The sequence below is a fragment of the Asparagus officinalis genome, chromosome 5, assembly GCF_001876935.1.
Source record: "Asparagus officinalis chromosome 5, Aspof.V1, whole genome shotgun sequence".
NCBI lineage: Eukaryota > Viridiplantae > Streptophyta > Magnoliopsida > Asparagales > Asparagaceae > Asparagus > Asparagus officinalis.
The window spans coordinates 57816456-57827885 of record NC_033798.1 but is presented as its reverse complement, the minus strand read 5'-3'; the positions used below and the strand labels follow the sequence as shown (position 1 = coordinate 57827885).

Here is an 11430-nt window from a genome sequence, read left to right as displayed (position 1 = left end):
GAGTCTTGTTCTAGAAGTTGTAAAGGCTGTGTGCCTTATTTCCTTTTTGTCAGATATTTGTATTTGAGACTTGTTGAGTATTCCAGTTTATCTACTCAGATCTTGGCTATGTATTTCTGTATGTGGGACGATGAGATATTTATGTGACTGTTATCTTTCCATTAGTATATCTTGTATTATCTTTTACCTGTTTTGTACCTACACCAGTTGTTGACTCTACTAGATAGATGTTAATTGTGATGGTGAAACATGTTATTGCACGGTGTGGTGCATGGCAGGTTTGACATTCTTGGTTTCACCGTGGACTGCAGCCTTGTGTGAACCCAGGGGCGTCACACCAACTCTGCGTCCCAGGTCTAAAAACGCACAGTTCATGCGGAGCCCAACTCTACGTCCCAGGTTCAAAAACGCATAGTTCATGCGGAGCCCAACTCTGCGTCCCAGGTCCAAAAAGACACAGTTCATGCGCAGCCCAACTCTACGTCCCAGGTCCAAAAACGCACAGTTCATGCAGAACCCAACTCTGCGTCCCAAGTTCAAAACGCAGAGTTCATCTCTGCGCAGCGCGACCTGTGCGTTTTCAGCCTAAAACAGGCCTAACTCTGCGTTTCAGGTCTAAAACGCAGAGTTCGGGCCCAGAACGCTGTATTAACGTTTGACTTGTTCAAGCACGATTTGAACGGTTCCAGAACCGTTTTCTCCTCACGATTTGAGGGGATCACTACCCTATCATGGAGAGATTTATGTGGGATAGTTACACCCTATTAAACCCTCATTAAGGAGAGATTTAAGGGGGTGGTTACACCCCTAAATCCCCTATAAATAGTGGAAAACTCAATTGAGTTGGGGTTGGACTTTTTCATGAGAAAGTCAAAAAAAGGATATCGGCCTTCATCCATCTTCAACTTCAGTAACAAGGAGCTTGGGAGATCAGCGACTTGAAGAAACTCTCGAATCATCTTGGAAGGCTTTTATTGAAGCCTTTGAGATTACTCGGCTTGGCTTGTGAACTCTTTCTAAGAGTTCTTCTCAACTCGATCAGAGTTTAAAACTTGCTCTGCAAGTTCTTCTAAAACTCGCTCTGAGTTATTAACTCGTTAAGAGTTATTTTCAAACTTACCATGCAAGTTCTCCACAGCGTCAAATCGTGAGGAAAAGTTCATCGTTCCCACGAGATAAAAACGATCAGATCGTCAACGGAGAGCAAATTCAACGCTAACATTCGAAGGAAGCACTCCATCGCTACCAAGAAGAACCCAGTTTTCAACAAAGGGGAGAATCCAGATCTTTCTCTTCTCTTTTGTAATCAGGAAACCTAATTGTAACTGAGATTAAAGGAATACAAATCAATTTTTCTTTCATTTTTTACACCAAATTATCCACAAACAGCACAATTCAGTATATGGCGAAGGAAATTACCTTCTCTAGATTATAAGTATAAAAAGATTATAATCCATCTCTCACAATCTCACTAGAATCGAGAACAAACTCTCAATTCTCACTAAACCCTAATACAATGATTAGAATCTCTCTTAATTACATTTGATTGTTTAGAAACCCTAAAACAATCCTTTATATAGGTATACAAATAAGGGTGGCAATCTGGTAAATAACCAAGCCCAAAACCAACAGGAATTCGTGTGAACAGAAACCCAAACAAACCAGAAAACCATCGATGAGTCGACTCATGACTGAGATGAGTCGACTCGTCCGAAACTGGACAAAACACAAAAGCCAGCGATGAGTCGACTCATGACAGTCATGAGTCGACTCAACCTGATGAGTCGACTCATGACTGTTATGAGTCGACTCACGGGCTGAAAACTGGATACTTTGATTCTGCTGCTCGTTGTCTCGTTCTACGCTTCCTCCTGTGTTCCCTTGTACCGTTTGACACCTCTATTCTCATGTTATCATGAGAATCATCCATCCTCAAGCTCCCATGAGGATCGCTAAGTTCCGAAGAGAAGATACACCCGTATCATTAGACAAGACCTAATCACATCACATATCGTTCGTTCATCTTCTTCCAAACATTTTCTTCAATGTCGTCCAGTTTTCCGTCCAACTCCAAAGTATCCTCCAAATTTTGTGCGTTGAGTGCATCCAAAACTTCAAATCTCCATAAACCAAAGTTGTTCGTGCCATTAAACTTCTTTATATCTATCTTCATAGAGTGGTAATTCAAACTTTGAACGGTCTTCACGCCAGAAGAACCACTCACAACACCTTCTTTCTCAGCCATCTTTCTCAAAGCACCAACAAACCAATACAGAACAAATTGAAAGAAATAGATCCAAACTGCGAGAAAAGTAAATTTTTACCTCCAACTGAAACCCTAATAAGAGCCTTCGAAAGATCTCACCCCTATACGACGGAAGACAATATCCACAATAATAAAAATCCCACATTTGTCACCAAATGAAACCCTAGATGAGCTTCCAAAGCAATCTACTCCTTCACCTAATCCCAAGTGTAGCCTTGCTTTGATACCACTTGTTGTGCGCGACGGCCAAACGTAGGGGTGCCGAGAACAAACACAAACGCTGAGAGAGAAAGACACACACGACCAAATTAACAGCACGAACACAAACAAACGAATTTTACGTGGTTCGGCAAGTTGCCTACGTCCACGGGGTAAGAAGGGGATGAGTTTTTACTAATAGAGAAGGGAGATTACAAATAGAGATTACAAATCACTCAAATCTCTCAAACAAATCTCTCAAATCTCTCAAACAAAACCCTAAACCAATAGCCCAGAAAAAACTCTCTTTTCTGTACTCAAAACAATCGTTTCAACTACTCCATAGAAACCTGAAAACGTGTTCGTATTTATACCAAACACTAATCCCAAACAGAACAAGAAACCGCAATCAAGCCCAAACCCGACTGGCGTTAATATAGCTTATCTAACATAGCTTATCTAACATAAAAAGCAGAAATTAACTCTACATTATTTTGGTTTTTACTACACCCTAAAACAATTACATAATTGCAGAGAAGTTGTGACATTCGGGTTGAATTAATACACTCTATGGAAGGAGTCAGCTTAAAAATGATACTCTGTGGGAAGGCAGCTGGAACTCATCAAATACTAGAGATTTCATCAATCATACTATCTCAAAGGGATATAATGTCGACTCTTGGGAATTTGGTAACTACTAAAACAACGTTTCATCCGAACAAACTCACCAAAAATTTATTTCAAACGATCTCTCCAAGATTGTCATAATTTATCCTTTCAGGAAATGAAATATCTGGAGATGGTGTCGCTGCGAAGGTGGATGTTAAGCAGTACATCCAGGATTTGATTGTTCTCAAAGCACTTATAGATGATTTATACAAAAACAAGAAGCAGCTTATGCTTTTGGCTCCTGGAGGCTTCTTCGATCAAGATTGGTTTGCTAAAATGCTTTAGAATTCGGGACCTAATGTTGTTGATGCTGTGACTTATCACATCTATAACCTCGGTCCAGGTCAGCGTGATAATTAATTTATTATTCCTATGGTTTATGCACTAAAAAAAGAACCAGCTCATTAGTTTTTCTTTCTTTGTTTAGGGGGAAGCAAAGAGCTATTTGACAAGATGCAAGATCCTTTCTTTCTGTCTCAAATAGCTCAGACATTCAAAAATGAAGAGGAGACAGTTAAAGATTTTGGCCCGTGGAGTTCTGCCTGGATCGGTGAAGCAGAAGGTGCTTTCAATAGTGGAGGACCGGAATCTGGAACTTTCGTCGGTAGTTTTTGGTAATATATCATATCTCTTGAAAAATGGCATGCTTCATGAAAATGTATCGAGTATCAACAGTTATTTAATTTATATATACGCCTAAGTTTATGCGTCATATATACTATTTTCTTTTTAAGTTTTTTCCCTCCAATAGTGGTGCAAATGTTTTGGTTTTTTCCCTCTAATGTAATGTATGATCCAAGTAAGAGCCGGTTAAAGTAGTGTAGGCCTCATATTTTTTGTATCTTTAAAAAATTCTACCAACCCACCGTACGTGACCCTTTCGTACATTAGTTCAGGGGAGCTAGGTAACATAAGCAATGGTGTAATTAAAGCTTCTCCACTCCTACCTCTCCAAATCTGTTATAATTAACAGTATAACATAGTGATAATTAATGTTTCATATTATGTATTCCATGGTCACTTTCTTTTGTTATAATTAACAGTATAACATAGTGATAATTAATGTTTCATATTATGTATTCCATGGTCACTTTCTTTATTTGCCCAGTTCTGATGTGCCCACTGATAATTAATGTTTCATATTATGTATTCCATGGTCACTTTCTTTATTTGCCCAGTTCTGATGTGCCCACATTTCATCGACAAAAAATAAATAAAAACCTTACGCGTCCACTTCCAACTTCTCAGCAGATTATTTTTGTTTTCGGTTGTTGATAAGGTACTTAGACCAGCTCGGCATGGCATCCAAGTTCAACCATAGGGCCTACTGTCGCCAAGCGTTGATCGGAGGAAACTATGCCCTCCTTGACACCCAAACATTTATCCCCAACCCAGATTACTACAGGTAAGTTTCGACAGATGAGAACCTATGTAGCCTTTCATATATGTAACCCAGATTACTAAAGTCATTGTAATGAACTAATGAATTGTTCATTATGTTTGGTTGTAAAATTTGGAGTTACATTTCTTTGTTTGTGATTGTTTTGTTCTTTTTTTAATTTTGAAGCTGCGGGTCTAAAAATTGTGTGATATCTGGATGATTTGCTTTGATCGGTCAAAATTGAAAACCGTCACCTTTGCTATATATAACCGTTCTCATATTTTGATAGCTAAAAACTGTCCTCATTGCTAAACAAGCGTATGCATATTTGAAAAATAAAATCGTCTCCTTTGATATAAAAACGCTAGCGTAGATCACAAATAAAACCGTCTCCATAGATACATAACCGTCTTCATAGGTCAAACTTGAAACTGTCCCCATTGGTGCATAAGCGTCACGGTAGCTTAAAACTATGATCGTTCACGTTGCCACATAACCGTTACCATACGCAAAAATATGAACCGTCCCAATAGTTAAACCGTCTCCAAATGCTATAATCGCGAACAATTCACGAACCGCGCTAAATCATGAACTGTTGCGTTAGACCAAAGACTACGGTAACAATGGTATCGGATGAGTAACCGTTCCCATAAGCCAATGAGGATGGTTTTGTTGTCTTGAGGGACGGTTATAAACCGTCCCCATAGACCCATTATGCGGTTAGGAGGAACAAGAGAAGATTGATATTATTCTCATGGTGTCCTCATTTTTTCCGCTATCATGATGAGCACCATAAATAGCGTTTTAATTTAATCTTCAGCTTTATCAGTTATGCAGTTTAAAACTTTAATGTACTAATTTATATGTGTCTGTCTGTCAAAGTATACGTTAAATTTGATATATACGTTAAATTTGATATATTTAGATTTTTGTAGTATTTTTTTATTATCTACTTTTATGCTAGAGTAAATTCCACATAATACCCTAAACTTTGGCTCATTTAGAGATAAACCCCTAAATTTATGTATAAAATTATAATCCGTTATAATACTATCAAATGAAATATTTTAAATATGTCAAAATACAAATATTAAGAAAACATTTTCTTACTTCTTTTTTGTTTTGTTGGACCTCAAAATCATATTTTTCATATCTTTCGACTAATCACAAGGAACCTCATAAGACGAACAAATAAAAGAATCATTATATCTAGAGCATAAATAAGAAGGACAATGTAGAGGGACTAAAAGACAATCTGGAAAGTAGACACGCCGCTACATGTAAACACTCAAAACCTTTTTTTCTTTCCCGGATGCTTTACTTCCAAGTCACTTCCGTTTTAATCGTCTTACACACTTCTATAATAGTATAAAATATAAGATTAGATATACCGCTCTAGCTTATGACAATAAAATTTAGGATTATTTTAATATTGGTAACTTTCATATTTTGAGACCAGTCCCTAAAATCATTAAAATTGCTATTAAATCCTCCAAATTACATATGTTGGTTGAAATTAGTCATCTAATTAGTATTTGTTTGAACTGGGGGAAGATCCCTTCAACTTTTAATCCTTTTGAATACAAAACTCAAACCTTATATTTTGGTGGTGACTCCTGGGGCGACAGAAGAGAAAAAAATTCCCCCCCTCTCAGAACACGAAGCGAGAACTGCAGAGGGGGAAAATTGTAGTATAGTGAGTTGCCCATCGATCCATACTGAACCACTAAGGCATACCATAGTTAGCAGATTGGGTGATTTAGGGAACCGATCTTAAGATATGAAAGATTTGAGGGGCTATCTTGAAACATCATAAAATTTACAGGGATAAATTAGGAAATATGTAGATTGAGAGGGTAAATCTACAAATTTGCTAGATGTTGTGGGTATTTTCATCATTCTCACTTTAAAAGTTTAACAATGTTAAATTAGATGCGTACTTTAATTCGGTGTCCAAAAGGTAGAGATGGTTAATTATCTTGTTTTTCTCACTCACATAAATCCATGGGCACGTGCATTACTTGTCCAACTCAAACGGTCCGTGCAACATCATAAGCCATGCCAAGCGTTTAAGAAAATTTTCCTTAGTTGATTGCCGAGATTGAGGAAAATAATACAACCGCGTGCATATGTGCACGTATTATAATTACTGTAGCATGTCATCAGGATTAAAATGATAAGAAAGGAAAGGCGTATGAAAGAATATAAGAAAAGGAAGATTGAAATTAAGAAGGAAAAGATAGTGGTATTGTACATCATAAGAAGTCTTCCAATACATAGCATTACAGGTATATATTCTTCTCCAAAATATATATGGTATTGTAATGGGGGAAATGGTTATTACTCGTATTCATTTGCAAAGTGGCCAGCATTAAACTTCAACAAAAATAGGGAAAAACCTATGACGGACATTTTAGACATGAACTCAAATTAAGCACGTAATATACTTCTCTAACATCAAACTGGTGGGGGGATAAATAATACATGCTTTTGTGTGCATCTCAAATATGCTAACTTATCAAAAAGGGTGACTGCCAATTCTTCTGCGAAGACAAATATAAGCTAGGAACCGATAAGTTAGCGCCATGGCGATTAGAACCCACACTTCATACAATCCCCCATTGAGATCTATGGTATCAAAAGATGGGGAAGTTTGCAGACTTCTACATCCACCCTTGCTTTGGCATTCATACATCAAATCTCCAGAATACTGCACCTTCAGCAGAAGTCTGAAACCATAGTGCATGAACGATATGTACTTCATCCACCGAATGAATTTGGGAATGTGCTGCATTTCAATTGAGGTACTAATGTAATTCGCATGTTATTATTATGACGAAATAAATGGAAAATTAAATTCTTCTTCTAAGATTAAAAGTACTGGAAAAAAAAAGAAATTGCCACAATTGTTAAATATACAATTAGGACAAACATGTTATTAAAAGTACTGGTGTCACGCGATGCCAGTTTGGTTAGGAGGACCAAGAACCCACTCCCCCTTTTAAAAATCTACTTTGACAGAACCCAACCCAAAATTCCAAATTTCCACGCGATCCCAGCCAATTAAAATGGTAAATTTCACAAAAAACCTCTTATTTGGGAGCTTGGATAACTCCCCTTAACTTCAAAAATGTTACAAACACCTCTTAAGTTGCTTGGGTCTCAAAAAACTCCCTTTAATATTCAACTTTCCAAAAAAAAAAAAAAACCTAAAAACATGAAACACAATTTTCACTATAAAAAGTCTACTTGCATACTTTAACCACAGACGCGTGAATTGTGGTTAACGTGAGCAAAGATTTTTTTTTTTTGAATGATGTTGAAAGTTGAAGGTAAGTTTTATGAGAATCCCAAAACTTAAGTAGGGTTTTGTGACCATTTGAAAGTTAAAGGGGTTAGCCAAGAAACGCCCGAACATAATCGAGTTTTCTGAAATTTACCAACTCAAAAACTCACCCCAATATTCAAGCTCGAGATTTGAGAATCTGTGATTAGTGACACAGACAGACAGACATATACATATATAAACGTTCACACTGTGTTGTTCCAACTGTTGGCCCTATAGTTTTGATGATGATTTGTCAAACAATTTATCGCTAATCTATTCTCTAGTTTTTGTTGTTTTGTTTTTCTCTTTACAGGTAATTCAACACATGATAATCAAGCGTTAAAGGTTCAAGTTCATGTATGTGCATTCACCTAGGTATAAGTTTAGTTTGCCTACATATATCGTATGCTTATATGTAAGCTCAATATATGTGCATTCACCTAGGTATAAGTTTAGTTTGCCTACATATATCGTATGCTTATATGTAAGCTCAATATATGTACACTTAACACAATTTTGACGTTTTCTATCATATAAACGATTTTTCATCAAACTTTGTTATAATAGTTTTTATTTCATGTTTACAGCTCATTCACACTTCTTTATATGTATATAATGTATGCATGATACATATATACATGTTTACAAGTCATATCTCAATTTTCATGTTCACGAAAATACAGGTTTTTTGAACACTTTTCAAAAACAGGGAGTTTTCACAAACGAAAATTGATTTTCCAAAAATTCCTTTTCAAACATGTTTATTTCATCATTTAGAAACTTTTCCCAAAGTTTTACTATTTTTGGAATTGATTTGATATTTTTAATGCAATTTCAAAATCAGTCCAAAACCTGTCACCTGGCATATATCAGTTTGCGGTCGACCGCCACGGTCGACTGCCAGCGGTTATTTTTTATATAGTCTGTACTTTTTATGGCCCTCGCGGTCGACGTCGACGGTCGACCCGTGAAATCATCAGAGACTTTTCCGGTCGACAGTCGCGGTCAGACCATTCGGCGGTCGACACGCGATCAGTCTTTAATTCCTATGCTCAGCCTTTTTGTGCCTCGCGGTCGACCGCGAGATTTCCACGATCGACCGCCGATCTCATAATTGCTTTCCAACGACTATTTTCTGATTTGATTTTCTGGGGTTGTTTTGATCTTTTCAAGTTTGTTTTGACTGATATTTTAAGTGGGTATAAATACCCCATTGCTGCTTTCTTTCAAACAATCAAGTTTTGTTTTACAGTGAAGTTTTAACAAAAATCTTAAGTGTGTTTAAAGAGCTGTTTAAGCTGTTTCTGATCATCTGCTTTAAAAGAAGTCTGCTACTACAAGAAGAGGCTTTTCATTTCAACTGAGGATCCTATCCTCATCATCCTCTACTGTTCTTCTTGTTTATTGAGAAGTTTTCCTAACTCATTCTTTCATATAGCTTATAATTTTATTTTCATATCTTAGCTATATTTATTGAGTTACATATTTTTTCATTCACTGTTATCACACACACAATATTGAGCTTAATATCTTCATACTATATAGTGTGGATTGTGGGGTGTGATTTAGTGAGTGTGAGCTTCATTTGCGTTCTCATTTGTTGTTGAGAACAAACCATTGTATTTAATATTTATTTGTGAGTATCACTTGTAATACACTTGTACACCGAGAGAAGTGTGAGGCAAGAGACGAGGTCGAATCCAATAGGAGTGGCGTCGGTTGACGAACCTAGGGAGAGGTTGCATCCGAGCACTTGAGGAGGAGGACACGAGCTAGGTTCCTACACTTAGTGTGTAAAGTGTGATTGCATAGTATTTATTGTGTGAGAGTTTTCGGTAAGCTCGTAAACCGAGTGTGTAGAAGTTCCGGCTTTCAAACCGGATTATGATAGTGGAGATCTCCTCGAGGTGAGGAGCGGGGACGTAGGTCGTGGTGACCGAATCTCGTAAATATATCGTTTGTTTGTGTTTTGCTTAGCGTAATTTTTATTTGTGCTTATTCATATCTTTCTTGCTCATATCTATCTTATATCATTCGTGCAAGAACAAATTAATCAATATTATTTTAATTGGCTTTTAATCGGGATTAGATTAGCATAAGACCCTAATCACCCCCCTCTAGGGTCTAACACCAACTACATCTAAATCTCAACATATATGTTTAGTTGGAAATTGTTTCAACACCAAAGAACTGTGCCAAAAGCAAACTAGGTTAAAAGTAAAGGAGTTATTGTTATGTTAAATTCAAGAGTGTTCCAATAACAAGAGTTGGAACTATATAAACTTCTAATATATATGTCGTTACAATTACTCCTAACCCCACTCTAAAAATAGCTAAACATACTGTTAGTAGCGTCTCACATCCATTCAGTTTAGGTGTGGGTTTGATTTAATAAAGACTTGAGATTTAATCTTACATTGGAGAAATATTAGATATATGCATGGCTAAAAAAATTCAGGTTCATGACTTAAATAGGGTTAATCCTTTTGAGTCAATTCGGATCCAAGGAGATTAGCCCAGACCATCTCTTTTATGGACCTTTCCAGCCGGAAACATTACTAAAGTCTAGTAGAAGTAGGAAAATGAGTATAATATATTTTCTAGAACTGTGACTGAGTGAAAATATAATTGTGACTGCCAGTTTAAGGGAATGGAATATTCATATAAACTTACCTGAACATAATATCCTCCGGTGAGTAGAAACATCATAAGCACTAAAGAGGCCATTGTACCTCCTCGTTTTACACTTAAAATCGCTGCTCCCAGTAGCTCTCCTGTTCCCTAAAATTGAGTCAAGAAGACGGTGTTTATATTAAATCATTTAGCAAGTGCTGGACATAGGGAGTAGTTGTTTGTCCTAGCTACCTCTCTAGATATTAGTTATGTGGCTTAAGAATACGAAGATGAAAGATAAATTCTGTTTATCATACCCTCCATCTAATTAAGTTAAGAATATGACATCAAATTAAAAAGAACACGCCACCTGTTCATTTTTCTCTTACTTGAGATGGTGGTAATAGAGATACCAAGTTAATAACTGAAGGTTTGCAACTTACCTGGCTTGTGAGGACAATTAGCAGAATCGCAAAGAGTGTCAGAAAAAAGCAAGCCACTGATTTTCTGAAGTCAGCCATGAAGTACAGAATGACCATGAAAATGGTCGGATATGTAACGTGAGCTATCATGTCACATAAAGTGCTACACGCGTAGTATACACTAAGTCTGTACATATCTGCTTTCCTTTCTTTCACTAAGTAAACCTTCTCAAATGGGAAGACATAAACTGCTCCAAATAATGATGATGATGTCCAGAAAATGCAAATGTAGAACATCAGGCCAACCTGTAATGGAAAAGACTAGTTTTTAGATATGTATATTCGGGACAATACTGTCATTTGTCTTTATTTCTTTGTGCACTAGTCTATGTATTTAAATTTCTCGTAATACTGATGTTTTATGTATTATGTACCATACAGGAAACCCCCTTTCATTTATATCTCGTTCTTCAAGAAATTCTCTCATCTAGAAAGTTCAATAGAAAACTGCCTTAGATACGATCTTTAATAAAACTGGGGTTAATTGCGAATA

At 36.7% G+C, this 11430-nt stretch overlaps 1 protein-coding gene across 1 annotated transcript in view; it reads right to left on the bottom strand.

Annotated features, from left to right (window-relative positions):
- LOC109843434 (ABC transporter G family member 26) overlaps window positions 6720–11430 on the bottom strand; it is a 12216-nt gene continuing 7505 nt past the window's right edge. The window contains exons 7-9 of the mRNA XM_020412367.1: window positions 10899–11183; window positions 10516–10623; window positions 6720–7302 (exon numbers count right to left, since the gene is read on the bottom strand). Coding sequence (XP_020267956.1) covers window positions 7033–7302; window positions 10516–10623; window positions 10899–11183 — 663 coding nt within the window. The 3' untranslated portion in view covers window positions 6720–7032. The remainder of the gene's footprint in view (window positions 7303–10515; window positions 10624–10898; window positions 11184–11430) is intronic.